This window comes from Anas acuta, chromosome 13 (assembly GCF_963932015.1).
Source record: "Anas acuta chromosome 13, bAnaAcu1.1, whole genome shotgun sequence".
Lineage (NCBI taxonomy): Eukaryota > Metazoa > Chordata > Aves > Anseriformes > Anatidae > Anas > Anas acuta.
This window is the reverse complement of record NC_088991.1, coordinates 1,366,146-1,383,254: the sequence shown is the minus strand read 5'-3', so window position 1 is coordinate 1,383,254 and position 17,109 is coordinate 1,366,146. Positions and strand designations below refer to the sequence as shown.

General features: G+C 36.7%; 1 protein-coding gene across 5 annotated transcripts in view; it reads right to left on the bottom strand.

Annotated features, from left to right (window-relative positions):
- TENM1 (teneurin transmembrane protein 1) overlaps window positions 1–17,109 on the bottom strand; it is a 918,746-nt gene that overhangs the window by 156,187 nt on the left and 745,450 nt on the right. For all 5 annotated transcript variants that reach the window (XM_068696724.1, XM_068696723.1, XM_068696726.1 and 2 more), the window contains one exon: window positions 5,253–5,493. In XM_068696724.1, coding sequence (XP_068552825.1) covers window positions 5,253–5,493 — 241 coding nt within the window. The remainder of the gene's footprint in view (window positions 1–5,252; window positions 5,494–17,109) is intronic.

Genomic DNA, 17,109 nt, shown 5'->3' with positions numbered 1-17,109 from the left:
AAGGAGAAAGAACAAATCTTCAAGAGCTCATTCTTACCTGCTTTTGTGTGTGCACATTTATATATGTATGTATTTTCTGTAATTATTTCTGCTTTTCGCACTACTTCAGCTTAAATGGAGAGTCAATATGCACAGGTTTTTGTAGTTTGAAAGCCTATCAATATTAATTTTGAAGGGCACAAATAATTATGAGCTTGATTAAAAAAGAACAAGGGAAAACCATACTACTGAATGTGTCTCTTGCTAAGTGATAGTTGTTAAGATCTTCCTGGTTCTAAAAAGTATCATTATCAAGATGATATTTTTAGGAAAACAGAAACCCAGAGTCTTAATTAGGCACCTTAAATAACTATATAATACAAAACTGAAGGACCTCATCTATATGAGAAGCTAAATACACTTTTTAACTCCAAAACTGTCTAAGTCTTTAAGCATTTAAAGACATAATCAAACTTTAGGGCTCTGAAATATTGCTGAAGAGTAACTAAAAATCACAACTGCCTTGAACCCCAAATGCTTCTCCTATTAATCTAGTATTTTAGTACTTTAAAGTTTTATATAAATTAATGATAATTGAATCTCAGGTTCATGGTCTGGTACCTTACTGTCCCTTTAGAGGAGCTATTACCATGGTGATAAGATTGCTTAAATTAAGCTGTCTTCTTCACAGTATTTGGCTCATCACCAGTGCATTGAAGGGAGATTTCAGTCCATTCAGCACAGCATTAACCTTACTGCCAACACTGCTAAATGGGTTAGGGGAACTAGAAAGAAATTTGATTTAAAAAAGGAAGGAACAAGCAAATATGTAAAACACTGAAGCACAAAACAGGACTAAAATTGAATGTATTGACATAAAATCAACATGAGGGAAATTTTGGTATTTAGACAGAAAAAATAAAAGATCTAATGGCTGGGTGATCTAAATGCAAAATGTAACTTTCCTCAAAATAAGCACATCCAATGGTTTATCTACAAGTGGAGTGTAACATACAGTAAGGAGCATCAGGAGTAATGCCAGATAATAATCCATATTTGATGTTACATTTATTTTTCCTGATTTGGGAATTAGATTTAAGTGAAAACAAACAAACAACAAAAAAAAAATAGCAAGCACCAGAACAGACAAATGCAAAAATGCAAGATATATGGAAACAAACACTGAGTCAACTAAAAGGGCATGGAGAAAATGAAAAACACTCCTTTGAATTGTCAGGATTTAATACATACTGCATAAAATGCAGTAAGCTACGTTCAGATGGGGCTGTCACAGATAATGACAATGTATTACACTGTAAATCATAAGATTTGAAACATTAGAGCAAAGTATCTATGAAACCTGAAAAAAACAATTATTTTAGTGGAAATGGAGAGAATAGGCAATAGGTGGCAAGTACTCTATTCTGGGGGCGTAGAAAAAAGTCAATTTATGTAAGAACCCAATAGCATTATCCTAAAACAGAGAATTGATGTTTCCTGTGTTTTCATGTAGTGCGAGAGATCCTTGCAGTCTTTTTCCGGCCACACTTACGAATGAGTTTTCTGTGTGACACAATAAAATTGCTACATTCTCGTAAGTCATTTTAATAATGAGTAAGTAGTTTTCAAAACGGCGTGCATGCATACAGATGGAGCCTGCATCTGCATTTACGGGCACGTTGCAGTGCCCAAGGCTGCAGCATGGTCAGCCGGCAGTGTGGGCTGGGACATCTCCTGCAGATCCAGCTTTTCTCCAATTTCTAGAGCTACATGTACTCTATGACTAGTATTCTGAAGTTTTAAGGTGTTCCTAATTCCTGTGTTCATTTAGGCTGCTTACAATCAGAAGCACCACCAGGCCGAGAACTGGCCTTGGCAATGATAGAGCTCAAGACTGGGTGTGGCTTTACCAAAGGCTTGTGTGAACTCGAACAAGCCATTGCCACTTTCCAAGTCAGTGTCCTCAGTGAACAGCTGGGCCAGAAAGTCGAGTCCTGACATGACTGGATTGTGGATCGGTCCATGCATATAACACCTCTAGATGAAACTGAGCTCCTAATTTGCCCTTTTCAATTAAAATATGACCAGGTTTTACTCTACAAAAAAACTCTTAGAACACGGACCTCATTAAACGTCTTTACTACAGCCCCTTTCACCTAATATAGGTTTCAAAAACCAATTGTGCACAAATACATCTCTAATCAGAGTATGTTAAACATTTTCAGAACTACAGATTTTTCTGTTATATAAATATGATGCATTATCTTCACGAGCAGCCTCATAAACTTGCTTCACTTCTCATTATCTAGGGTGAACAGGATTTACAGTCACATGATTAGTTCTAGGGAATCTGTGCCTGCCTGGAAAGTGTCTCATACTACGTGGCTGGAGCTAAACCATGCAAACACATGTGCTGTTTGTGGATTAACAGGAGATACGGTTGGATAGAAAAGCTGAACATGTGCATTCTGATTTTTGTCCAGTTATTACAGTAGGGAATAAATTACTGTCTCTAAATCGTCTTTTTGATTGCAAATGTGCCAAATTAAAAAACAACAACAACAAAAAATTCTGCTTAGACATATTAGTATGCACATATTAGGTAGATTTTGTACTATTAAAGATTTAGCACAGAAATACAGCTGCCATTGACATGCTTCCCTTTATTTTGCAGGATTGTTTTTAATGGACAGCTAAACATTAATGCAGGAGGAAGGCAAGAGAATCCACGTATTAGACCAAAGTATTTGTTCAATTCTGGCTGAATCACTCCCTGTTAAAGGCAGAAAAAACAAACAGCGAGCCCTTCTTTTTCTCTAAGGATATGCCATGTACTAGAGACTTCTGAGAAGTGGTGATCACAGATGTCCTTTATTACAAAGTTCCCCTGCTGTATCACTTGTCTCCACATATACTGCAGGTACATCTTGGGAACAGTCTTGCAGATTCTACTTTCAGATTATGCAGCCTTTCAGCCAGCTTCAGGGGAGGCTGCAGCGAGCTGCTGGAGGGTGCATGAAATCAGCTGAAACAACCACTGAAGGTTAGGAACATGGAAAATTCCCAGTTAGTGAATTGCCAAAGGGTTGCCCCTAGTATGGTTTCCAGTCTGAAAAACTAATCCACTGCACAGCCCTTTCATTAGTATCCAATTATATACATTACAGAAGCAAGTAGATATACAGATATTACACTAGAAAATGTACTTTATGAGAAGTTTAAAATCTGTAAAAATAATAACAAAGAAAACAGAAAACAAACAAACAAACAAACCAAAAACAAAAACAAAAAAACACAGAAGTGAACACTTAAAATTGCAAAGTATTTTTCCCAGCAAGGAGGTTTGAAGAGAAAATAATGAATAGAGATGCAGAAGGGCTAAATAAGATCTATTTCAGCGTTGACTGAAGACAATCAAAAGGTACTTAGTGGGTACAGAACGCTTAACGAGCAGTCTTCTGTGTAGCAGACAGTATAGATAGATAAGCTTGTGACATCATGAATGGCAGACATATATCTTTATAAAGATTATGTAAACAGAAGCTCTGATTCCAACCATCTATTGAATATTGATTTTTTTTCAAGTACATTTAATAAGAAATAGAATTTCAATTATACTTATTGAGTATTTGCATTTTAAATTTGTACTTTTTATTATTTTCAATGTATATTATTTCACCATTATTCTGTTATCTGATTTTTGTTCTTTTCGTCCTTAACTCCTCAGTGTAAATAAGGTAAATGTGTTCTCCTTTGACTCAACTTTAAATGACAAATTTCTGTTCTGAAATCTGGACAAATGTAGTTAAGAATGAATGTAATACAAGTATTTGCAAAATTACGTTCAGTTTGTCTCTCTGATTTTATTTTGAGTAAACACAGTGAGATGAGGAACTAGCTGAACTAAAATTTTGTTCATGTTCACTTTTGGGGAAAAAGTTTCCATCCTCCTTCATTCTTTTTGTGATTTGTCCTTAGGACAAATAAAGAAAGTTTTATTGCAAAATGAATCAGCTTATTCTTGAATCTCAACTTAACAGCCTATCAGAGAAAAAACACTTAATTTGACACTTCTAATTAGCAGCAGGTAAGTGTTTAAAGACGTACATTAAAATTAAATTATGTAATAAAATAAAAACAAACTCCCTATAAAGGAAAAAAAAAAAGGTCACAGTGATTAATTGTGATAAATGGCCATTGGACATGTGTGCATTAACAACAAAACGCTTCTATGCATATTGCCTTACGTTCTCTAGTTCAGATTACTTGAATGTCAGACATTCATCTGCATGTCACCAACCACCATGTTAACAGACAGTTATGCACTTCCTATGTTTGACAGTGCTAAAACCTAAAGGAAACCCTAGTCCAAACTCTGTTCACAATAAAGAGGAAGAAGGTTGTTCAAGGGCTTGTTTTAGGGATAAAGTCAGCAAACACAGCAGTAGTTAAAAGCCATCAAATTAGCTAATACTTCACAGGAATGAAAAAGCTTATGGTCAAAGACTCAGAGGAAGGTGTTCATGTATCTCTGCAGGTAGAATTTTGGGTACCGAATCACAGGTTTGCTGAATACATAATGTATTTGCTTTCCATTATTTTTCAGAACAGAGTATTAGTGTAAATTATTGCTGATCCTGCAGTTGAACCCTTCCTCCCTAGTTCCTAAATGTAAGGCTCTTCATGCTCCACACATGTCTTGGACCTGTATCACTCCTCTATGATCAAATGGTCATCAAATGATGTTCTTTATGTACATGTGCAATAAAATGTTTAAATATGCCTTGAGGGAAATATTATTTTAGTATTATTAAGTATTTTCTTAGTATTATTTTTATTACATTGTTTCTTATCAACAGGAAGCCAAGTCCAGAACACTGACCTACTCCAGGAGTGTCAGAATATACCAACTAAACAAACCTTCTGTTTGTTGATTACAAAACGTCCCTGGGAGAATGTGGGATGGTCATACAAGTACAGGAGTACAAATCTTCGCTGCACACACATCTAACATACTTATATAACCTATGCACATTAAGGAAATCAATCTCTTCCCAAACTTTGCAAAACACATGCTTTTACAAGCATTGACAATCTAGATGAATCAATTAAGAACGATCTTGCATGGCTATACTACATGCCTCAAATCTAAATGCTTTGGCATGTCCCAAATGATGACCTTGCATTCCCCACCATCTTCACACACCAACATCAGGCCTCCAACCCTTCTTTTTTAACGTTTTTTAACCTGTATAGAGCAGGTTGGTCCATACCTGGTTTCCAGCGGTATGTTGCTGTTCAAGACCCAGCTGTTATGGAGATGCACTGAATCTTGTGTACTGGTGGGGGGAGTGGGGGCAGCAGGGCTGGGCTGGCTGCGAGTCGTCATCGACCTCCTCTGGAGTGTGTCGGCTGCTGGCGGCGGTTTCCTGGTGCAGGTGCACGCATGCGGTGGCGGCGGCGGCGGCGGCAGGGGTCTGAACGTGAACTGGTTGTGTGGGCTCCCTGGCATGTCTGAAACGACACAGGAGGGAGACCCAGAGGCTTATTGTTTTGAAAGGACAGGGAGAGCACGAGGATGATATAGCATTTGATGGGATTAGAGCATTGTGCAACTGATCATGTTATTAACTCGTGTGTCTGTAAAATGTTGGTGCGGTGTGAAATAATTCAGGGTGTAATACTTTACTGAAATGATGAATATTAGACACAGATGTACCCTCTGGCACTGAAGTTAGAGCAACAATAACAACAACAACAACAAAAAGTAGAAGATATAACCTTCACTTAATTTGTCATAGGATTTTTTGGGGAGGAGGGTAAAGAACAAATAAATCAAGTTGACATTGAATTGCTGCACAGATACCAACTAATTTCATCAGGTATAAGTCTCATTTAAGAAGAGTTGCAAAAGAAATAGACATGGTACAAGAACTATCCTCTCACTTAAAATCAAGAAAGAATATAACTTAATTAATTCCTACTGCCTAATAAATACCTTCCATAAAATAAGATCAATGCATTTCTACTACTGTGGTACTGCATTTGTTAACTGAGTGCTGGGAAAAGGCTCTCTGAAAGACTACCTGAATGATCCAGATACCTGGAGAAAAGGGCTTATGGCAGCATGTGGGCTGGCCACGAGCTCCAGCCGCAGGAGAGGCTGGGATGGGTGACGGGTACGTGATGAGTAGTGCATAGGGGGCACCAATGGTCCTGCCCCATGCAAATACAGAAGATGTACTCTACTGTGCAGCAGAGCCTGGAAGGTACAATGAAACCATGTTCATTTCCCACAAGAGCATCCAAGACCTCTCAGTGCAACATGAGATGCACCTATGGAGAATAGAGGCAAGAAATCCCTTTCTAAATGAACAATAACAAATAATTTGCAAAGAAGATGCTGATAAACATTACTGCTGGATTGGGTGAGCTGCGAAGCTATTAACCTGAAACTCCTCCAGCTAATTTCCTCCAGCTTAGTATGTCTTCATCCCGTTCCTAAACTCACCCTCGCTCTCCCTGTCCCCTCAGCTGACATCCAGTTGCATTTGCACAAAACCAGCTGGAGCAGAGCTCTGATGAACCTGAAAAAATTCCCTGCAAGGAACTACTGCTGCCTTCCATTACAACATGTGCTTTCTTCAAATTATGACATAGTTTGTCTTCAAGGTGAAAGATGAAAGTGTGCCCTTTCCCTTCTTGGAATGGCTGGCAGGAAAAAGAAAAAAAAAAAGAAATAAAAAAAAAAAAGCAAGCACTTTTTTTTCTCAGTGACAGCCCCAATTGGAGCAACAAGGTTGTTTAGTGCTCCACATAAGCTCCTCTGTGCTGCAGTAAGCAAAGCAGTCACGGATTTGGCCCAAGCTTAATCCTTTTAATTTCATTGATCTTTTATCAAGGCAGCATTCTTACAGTTGCATTAAGGTTTACACTGCAATAGTAGTTTGCATATACCAGAAAAGCATTTCGAAGAATATTAGAAAACTGGAGATCTCAGTAAATTAAATCACTGGAGTCAACAGTCCAGAGCTTTGAAATAATCTGCTAAGGCACTTTCATATAATAATTAATCTCAGTAAATCCTATATCCTGCTATTTTAGAAGGGAAATCTACCAAAATTTTGGACATATTATTTGATGTCCAGCATCCTCTAGTATGTGATCAGTGACTTTCTCTTAGCGGTATCAGTCTTAAATGCACTCTACAGAAGATATGCAGGATTACTACACATCCAATCATTTGCATGACAAACCATTTTAATGGTTGTACCACTGTCCCATCAGTTAGAAAATTACTGATCTTTGCCAGTAACACAGTCAGGCACTGCAAGGTACTTCAAAAGCTCTGCGGTAAATGTTGAGCAACCAAGGCAGCTGCTTCTCTAGGTATATGGGAAAATCTATAGGATCTGTATGGCAACGCACCTCTTGAGTTCCTTTCTTCTCCTTTTACCGTCCCTATCCTGTCAATAGCATGCAATTATCTGACAAATAGTCTAGTTTGTTCCATGTGATAGACTGGTTCTGCTTTGTGAACCATGAAGCATTTCTGGTCAGTAGGGTACCTTGTATCTCTCAGTGCTATTTCTCACAATACTTTAATGCACCAGATTTCATGGGGGATTCCTTTTTAATTATCACACTTGTCACCCCTTCCTGCAGCTCTTGGCATTGCAGAAAACTTCACATCACATTCTGAGGTATTTTGGTGATTTAAAAACAGGTCTTCTGCATCAGCCCTTTACTTCAACGAAGTGTAGTAAAGTCATCAAGCTGGGAATCTGGCCTGAGTATCCAATTAGTTCTTACAGACTTTCTAATTTATCAAACTTATTTTTATTTTGCTCGAAACTAAGTCTACGTCCCATTAACTTTATTTTTATACCACAAAAAAATGTTGCTTGGGATATAAAACATCATTGTATCTAAATCTGCATGCTCATGATTCTTTGGGGCTCCGAGTGAACAGTAGGCTGTAAAATAACTTCATGCAAAATCATTCAAATACCAAAAAAGTAAGAAAAGAAGAAAATAATTACACAAATTTGTCTAAAATTTCCAATTTTCTGAAGTGCACAGGAGTGCTACAGAAGATAACTTAGCTGTGAATTTTTACCCTATTGCAGCATGACACTACCTACCCAGGACAACACCTGCTTTTACTTGGAACAGCTGCTTACAACGTTCAGATTTTAAAAAAAATTTTAGACAAAAAAGTTTATGCATATTATGCAAATATAACATTATTTATTTTCAAAGTGTTTATTGACATTTTAGGAGTTTCCATTAATCTAAAATTGTAGCTACTAACAAGATTTCAGCTCAGAGTTTACATTTACAATAATTTGCTACAGATCAGCTTCTTGGCTGAGCAACATGCAAAGCCAGAAGAAATGCTCCTGGGCCTCACTGTTGGTCTTCTCATGTGGAAGAGTCACTGTCCTCACCCGCACTTACATTTAGACCTCACCCCCTCCCCTCCTTTTTTTTTTTTTTTTTTTTTTTTTCAGTCAGGAGGAGCAGTTTAGAAAACGTCTAAATTCATTCCGCTAAAAGTTGATTGTTTTTAGAGTTCTCCCATCTCCACAGAGCACACAATGTTAATGCTTCCTGAATAAATAAATAGGACATTTCTGCTTTCTTTGCACTTCTTTATTGTATACCAGATCTGCTTTAACTCGCACATTCCCCATCCACTCCATAAACTCCACTTAAACTTCTTTTCAATTCCTTTTTCTAGGGGTTTTATTTCATTCTTTGGTAACAGTGTTAATTTGTTCATCTTTTTTTCTTCCGAGACATCTCACAAACACGAGGCACTCACCCCAAAGGAGACAATGCTGTATTGGTGCTAGCTACAAAAGAGGAAAACATTTCTGGTAATTCTGCTCATTTGTAGGGTTTCTACTTGCTCTCCTTTCTTTGAAGCTTGAAAGGGGAAGTTCTAGTTTTGTCCTAAATGTTTGTTCGTCTTTGGTTCTGCCTCATTCTTTTGGAAGGCCCTTGGTCAATACTGAACACAGGCTGCCCCATGGCAGTGGAATACTGCTTGTTACCTCCAGCTATGGGGTGCAGACCTGAACAGCCCCTTTTCAGCTGTCAAGTTCTGCTCTTGCTTTTTCCTTCAGGGAACACAACTATTCAGATCTTTCTTTTCTCCTAGACACCCGCTTCTTAGCGAGCACAAAGGTCACTGACTTGGAAACTTCCCCTCCTCGGCGACGTTTGGTTGAGTGCTGCCATTCTCTTCAAGAGCTATTGGAGGCACAAACCAGTGGACAACATGAGCATTAACTTCTCAGCTTAAGAGTCATGCTAAAATACCTTCATAAAGATGCAGCAGAATTGCTTTATCGCCTGACAAAAATGAAGTAAGAAGCTTTATCAACTAGTTAGCTCCCAATAAAATTATTTTTGACAATAAACCAGAACTTTTGCTAAACCTTTCTCCTAGCAGTTCTGAAGCACACTTTAGTATACTTTCCAGATCCACAAAGAAAGGGTAATTGAACTGTTTTATCATTCACTGACAAGACTACAACAGCCTGCATCAGTACTAAGTGAAGTGTATCAGAGAGAATATATTAAAAAGTAATGAACCTTAAAAGGTTTGCATCTAACCTATAGTGTTTTTGAGATATTTTAATTTTTTCAGTTCCTAAATTCATTACTTATTGGTATGTTTGTTTTTTTTTTTTTTTTTTTTTTTTTCTCCCAGACTTGTCTCATCTGAGTACGAATTAGCTTGCAAGCTATTATTTAATGAACTAAATAGCAGCACGTGTTCGGAGATTTTTCATTTAGGTTCCTATTCTATGGGCATACTACTACTCAGTTACAAACCAAGAGGAGAAGGATCAAGCCAAAAGCATTGTGCACAATTTACATAGACGGGCACTGAAGACATTCAGTGCAGGGAAGACAAAGTATCTTAATGCTTAAGACTACAGCTAAAAGGCACAGAATTAAAAAAAAATCAAATTTCCAATGAGATTTATGCACTAGGTTTGGGCAGACAAACTAAGAATTAGATGCAGGTCCACTGTTGCAGAGTGCTGGCTCTGCTACATGTTAATACACTTATTGATCTTTACACCCTTTCCTTCCATTCTCAATTTGATTTTATGAGACTACATCTTTATTCTTTTTCTATGTATGCCCCAATGACCTTTCCAAGCCATAATTAGTTGTTGTCTGTCTTTTAATTCCTTTTATTTTTATTTTGACCTATTTTGAAAAAAGGTAAATATGAAAAATAATTGTGTATGGGACTGTTCTGTTGATGTATACATTTCTGTTCCATTCAGTAATCTGTTTTGCACTTGCTCTTTCTGACATAGCTCAGTATTTAGCTGGCTTACCTTACGTGTAAAATGCTTTGCTTCTAGCGCTTTGTCAGACCACTAGGATATGAAAGTATCCAACCAGTACCTTTAATACCAATTTACCATTATATTATAGTTTTGCTACATATAATTTTTTTTGTCCTCAGTCTTCTGCAGAGTAAATCTTCCAGAACATAAAATATCAAACATCCCTGAAGAATTCTACAAACCATGTGGTTTTGTGCAAAATAAAATTACAATTCAATGAATGCTTGCAAACTAAAGGTCACACGGACTCAAAGTTCACATACGAAGGAAGAGAGATGTAGAGACCTTCAGAGACCAGCCCTCCTGCCCACCACAGGCTGCTGCCTTGCACCCACGAGCCCTGAACTCACCCCCACCAAAGCCAGTTTGCCTGGGTGAGCTGGCTGGGATGGTGCTGGACAGCCTGATGGAAGGAGGGAACAATTAAGCAATATGGATAATCTGAACAGCCCCTTCACTTCCAAGGAGAAATTAGTGGAGGTCTTAGACCATGTATGTTGAACAGCATAAATGAGCATAAAATACAGCTGGAGTTACATTTTATGATATCAAACAACTTTACAATACTTAAACACTCAGTCCAATATGTTCATGTGGATCCCATTAAATGTTTCCTTAATGTTCTTAGTACTACATATGTTCAATTCACTTGAATCCCTTACAGTATACAACACACATCAACAGCTTCCAGCTTATCATTTGTGGATCATTTTAACACACACATAAAAAGATAAAATAAGAATTCTAACAGTTTCCTAATGCTAATTCACTTCTGCTGTTTTTCTTCAGGATATTCAAGTTGAGCCATATTTAGAAATGAAATACAATGGCAATTCAACACTTTACACATGCAAGTAACATTTACATTGAATGATGTATGGTTTAACTATACAGCAAAAAAAAACACAAACAACCAACCACAACTGTATATAGGCTATGAGGAAGAAAAGGACTTCTTATGAACTACTTGCAGCACATCTTCTTCTATTTTTACATGAATACAATAGTCAAAACTTCTCCTGTAAGACTGAAGTGGCTATATTTTATAAACACTCATAATTAACGTAATTCTAGCAAACATTATGAAAACACAATTAACTGGTTTTGAACTGCAGAGTAGAAAGAAAAGCTGGGAGTATTAGCAGCAGATCTCTATTTAAAAATTTTTTGCCTTACAGAATAAGTATTTCCTGTTTCTTTAATTCTGTTTAATATACTCTCTTGTGAAAACAGTGGTATATTCACCTAAAATTCTTTCTGAAGTCCATATGTATTTAGGAAGATCAATATAAGCCTAATATTTTCCCATTATTTTAATTTTCATTTTTGGACTATTTCAAATAAACAGATGCTGCATTACTTAAAGTTTACTAGGAAATCTTTGCAAGTCAAACAGTATAAATTACTTTCTTATCTGCATATACTATTGATATTTAATATCACTAACTTAAAACTTGTAGCAAAAGAAAGTGTAAAGAATTCTCATTAGCAGAAGTTCTGTAATTGGGCAATTGCTGTTGCACATCAGGATGGTAATGCTGCTGGGCTCCTTTTCTGGTAAGACATCAATTAGTAACATGAAAAAAGCAGGAAAAAAAATACTGGACACTTCACAGTGTTTTGGAAAATAAAAACCAGCTTCCTCAGAAGTGTTTCTGCAAACAAACTCTTTGCATAGCTGCAGAAAGATGAAGGAGAATGGAGGTTTGAACTCATTAGGGAAGGAAAGGCAGTGATTTATCACTAGGGAACTATCACATGGCAGCCCTTCCTAACTTTGCTGATAGGACTCATTTAATAGTATTCTGCCTTTCAAGATTCAAAAGATTCTGGCATCTGTGTTTTTTGTCTACCATATGCTTAGCTTGTCAATTTTTACTGTGTAAAATTCTAGAAATAAAAATAAGACTGATACATTTTTTTTTTTAGGTGTGTGTGAAGAGTTGTTTTTTTTTTTTTCTGATTAACAATTGTTAATGTACTCAAACCAAAAAGAAGGGTCTGTGGGCCCAAAACAATCTTTTTTTTTTTTTTTTTTTTTTTTTTTCCCAGCTGTATCAGCTGGTGCAATAAAAGGCATTACCTTTCCTGACAAACTTTCCCTCACTTAGAGGCACTTATATCAGTAGACCATCAGGGCTCTAACAGCACTACTCCTCCTTAATTAACTCCATCACTCAGTGTTTTAACTTGGGAGTCTGACTGCTGAAGTAGAATAATTTTGGACATAAACACTACACTGTAAGATGCCTTCTCAATTCTGTAGTTTGTAACCTGCAATGAGCTCCATGTTATAACACTGTGTACTGTGGATAATATGCAAGTTTTAAATGTTTTCATGCAGAAGCACCTGACAATATAATCATGCTTATGTGTGTTCATAAAAAGCATAAAACAAACACACACACAAAAAAAAACATTGCCAAAGGGATGCATACAACCAGAGCTCCTGAGGTGCTTTTATTCTGCTGAATTGCTTGAATTACAGCCTTGCTCTCTAGTACTTCATATATATCTATAAATACCAGCGTACTCTGTGTAATATTTATGTGAAAAACATTATCACATTTATGTGAAATGCTCACGTATACATCAATTAATATGACAAGCTAGGAATGAAAATCTCTTACTCGGTCCCTTCATCTCCTCCACTGCAGGTAGAACAAAAGCGCACTAGAATGGATCCATCAGAGTCCCTCAAATCAACGTCCAGTTCAGACAGGATTTCTTTTAAATCACTACTACGAGTTCTGACACAAGAGGCCCATTGGTGAGGGAGTCACAGAGGTCAAGGGAAAAACATGGAGGGAGAAGTGACGCGCTGCAATTAGATGGAGACCAACCAAGAGAACAACCTAAAAAACTAGCTAGGGCTTCCCGTGTTTTTTTTTTGGCAGATGAAGCAGCTACTGGTACAATTAACATCACAGTGTTCATAGCAGTGCAGACTGACAGCTCCCAGCCAGATTAAAGGTGGTATTTCAGGAGAATGCATAATTCCTGCCTTTACTTAAAAGTGGTGGGTTCAGTCAATATCCCGAGTTGTATCTTCTGTCAGTGGCAACTCACGGGGGACAGTACAATCACTATCCTAAAACTCTGAACAAAGTGAAGGAGATTACAGCTTACACAGTAAGCCTATCATCCAAGTTTACAAAAGCCAGACAATTACAAGTAGCCTAGCAGCAAATTTTGATGACCTTAGAGGTGAACAGATTTTGATTAAAGAGCAGTTTATGATTGGTAAAATAGGCTGCAAGCAACCATGGCTGTAAAAATTAATGTTTCCCCAGTTATTGATGGTTTTGGCAGTGATATATATTCAAGCTTTGGCCTTTGTGTCCTTAAATTCATTAGCTGTGAGGGCTTTTTAAAAGGGATCTATGGGTAATGGAATTAGGGAATATAAATCATACTGAATACACAATGTATTTAGCCCAGTAGTTCAGTGGAAGTATCACAAATACAGATGGATTAAGCCACTTTGTTATCAACCTCCCCACAAGAGATGATAACCTTGCCCAACTACCTCTTACCTGCTCCATATGTGTTTCTGCTACTTTGCAGCGTTTTCAGGAAACTTGACTGCTTGTGGTCAAGCCACATTACAGGCCCCAAAAATGTACAAGTCCCTGCACCATTTGAGCTCATCATACAGGGCTGCCCAAGGTGAGGACTCCTATTTGACTACTTGCCTCCTAAAGCCTGAAGTGTCTGAAGATTCTGGATTCATGGACAAATCCCAGCTTCAGCTTCTTCCACCTCGATATACAAAGGCCATGAGACACCTGATGCCCTGCACTCCAGATTACTGCATCAAATCCAGATACCCAGCATGTCTCCTGACATTATTTTGTAGAGCATAATTGAAAATACTCAATCTGTTTTTATTATCAACAACACGTTCAGACATAGAGGCTTGAAGCTTTTCTGGCTCACTCAGTAACTGTGCTTCTATCCCCACGTATTTACTTCATTTTAAAGACAATCCTTTTAGAAATATATTAATAAGGGAGCATTGGGAGAGATACTGATTAGTTTCCACATTCATAATATTCTGAAGAACGCTTATAGCTTATATAAGAAAATGAACTTGTCTTGTTCTATCCAATAAAACAGTACCCCCATATGTTTTTGTTATGGATTTCACACTGACACCAAATTGCTTGATATGAACATCTTCACAAATATTTTCAGTGACTGTTATATGACTATTGGGAGTATTAAAAAAAAATATAACTGTTGTTATATAGCAACCTGTGTGTGCGGGAAAGAGCTGTCAAATGTATCTATAGTATGCAAATATGCTTAATGTAACTGTGGCTTTATATGCCAATGTGCATATATATCTTAAATTAAACTTCATCAAAATAATATTCAGTAATATTTTTATAAATAAATGCTTTTATCTCTCTTCCTGAATACATCCATACACATTCAAACTAGTCAGATAAATTAGGAATATGATCCATTACTCTTCCTGAAGGTAAGAAGAGACTTTGTCTTTGTAGAGGTTAGTTTTAAACATAGTTGAAGAATTTACAAGCATCAAATATGTGTGCTTATAATCAGATAAGGGATACTGATGGCAGATTTTTATTTTTATTGCAAGTACATGTGGCTCCTCCCATCCTACCCTATGAGCAGTATAATCGATAAAATAATTTGCAACTAATATACAAATTGTAGTAGGACATATTTTGGTCAACAACATTACCAGTTCCCTGGTGGTCAGAGCAGAGGGCTATTTCCTTCAGTTTCACTCTTATTCTCCTTCACATATAATGTCTGTCAATGATCAGTTGACAGATTTCTTAAAAAAGAGTTAAGACAAATTATAGTTTTAGAATATATATATGCTCCTTTGAAGTTTCATGACTGAAGAGGAAGAATTTTTTTTAAACATGGAATAATTTTAAATGTTCCTTTTAATTCTTAACTATTGTTCCAATTAAGAGAAACATTTTTTTTTTTTTTTTAAATACAGGAAACATGAAAACCTTAGCTGTAGGATAGTTATCGATGTCTTCTTAGTTATCCTTAGAAGTATGTGGAAGGAAGTACATTTAAGAAGGAAGCTGCATGTAATTGCCAGGTAGCACAACAGAAAGGTATTTGTCACTCACCTAATGATTTTACATGGCATACAGATTACAATAAATTAGTTAAAGAATATACTTCAGTGCAGAATGACCTGACTGACTACTTCTGCCTTTTATCCCTAGAGGTAGCTAGCAAAGTCCTGTCCCTCTCAGCTTAATCCACAAATAAAAGAATTACTTTTACAAAAAGATCTATTCCTGCCATTGATGTTTGCTAACATTTTATTTAGGAATGTTGACACTTCTCCTATAGTACTAAGCTTGCTTGGAGGAAAGACAATGTTACACGTGTAACTGATGGTAAACAACAAATCGATTATTTTTTTAAAGAAAAGAAAAACTCCTGTAGGGAAAGACCAAATCACAACACACAAACAGTGAATGTAATGCCTGAAAATGAATGTAGTGGCCCAGGCACAAAACCACAGCTTTCAAGTCAGTCTCTCTAATGTCTCTGTTTAGGCTTTTGCAAGTAAGCACATAGTTTTTCAGAAACACCAACAGGGTGACACCACTCCACTGAAGCAGAGGCTGTGCCCTACTTCTCCAGAATGGTTTAGGACTTTTAACACTACTCCGCGCTCTTAAACACCTTGGAAGATCTGAGGTGAGCGTCCATCAAGTACCATTCAGGCCACTTCCATATAAATTAATTTAGACAGACAACTTCAGGAAATGAGCTTTGACAAGCTTCTCCCATTACTCGTGCTCAACTTCAAAAGGAAATCTGGTGCAATTCAAAATTAATAAAGATGACATTATTTACTGCATTAATAGGTTATAAAAGTTCTCTGTGGCCATTTTCTTGGTTAACCTCGACACATTACTAAGGTGCTTTTCATTCAAAGCTTCTCTATATGCAGTTCTTTAAACTCTTTGTAAATAAGACACACATTTTTTAATATTACTAGAAATTACACCTATAAAATATCGAATAAAACCTTCAAAACAAAAGCATAAAGAAGTATCAAGGGTAACATACTTTTTCATATGAATCTAACCAACAAAGTATTTTAATGAGTACACATCTATTAAGAGAATTCTCAGGATGCTGTAATTATTATTCATTTTCTAGAATTGTTTCACCATGAAGCTTTATGCTACTACAGGGACTTTAATGTTTATGTTTTGTGACGGCTGCATTGACTATTAAAAAGCAATTTGGCTGACATTTTAAGTCTTTTGTTTCCAGTTTTAATTGGATTGTTCACCAAGCATCAACTCCCCCGTTAACTGCAAAAATTACAGGCCGACGTCAGTTTATAGTAATGACTGTTTAATGATTTTATCCTGTCAGTATGCCAGCTTCATATGGATGCATGCATGATTAGTTTCATATCAGGATCTGTAATTAAATAATTGAAACCTAAACAAAACAGAATACCAAAGAGGAACACATTTATTAAAGACGCAAAGAGTTTTCAAGACACTTGTTATTAGTTAAAAAATAGTTAATGTTTTGAGGGCTAACAGTGCAGAAGTTGGTGATAAGGGAAAAAGTTTTCTGCATCTTTTCCAAATCCGGGGCTACAGAAGAATTTTCTCTTTCCATGATGCAGAGTTTGAAAGCTCACTGCAGTAAGTCTTTACTTATGGGTTTTAAAATTGACTCAAAATTGTTCAGTATTCATTATTAGCGATTTGTATTTGCT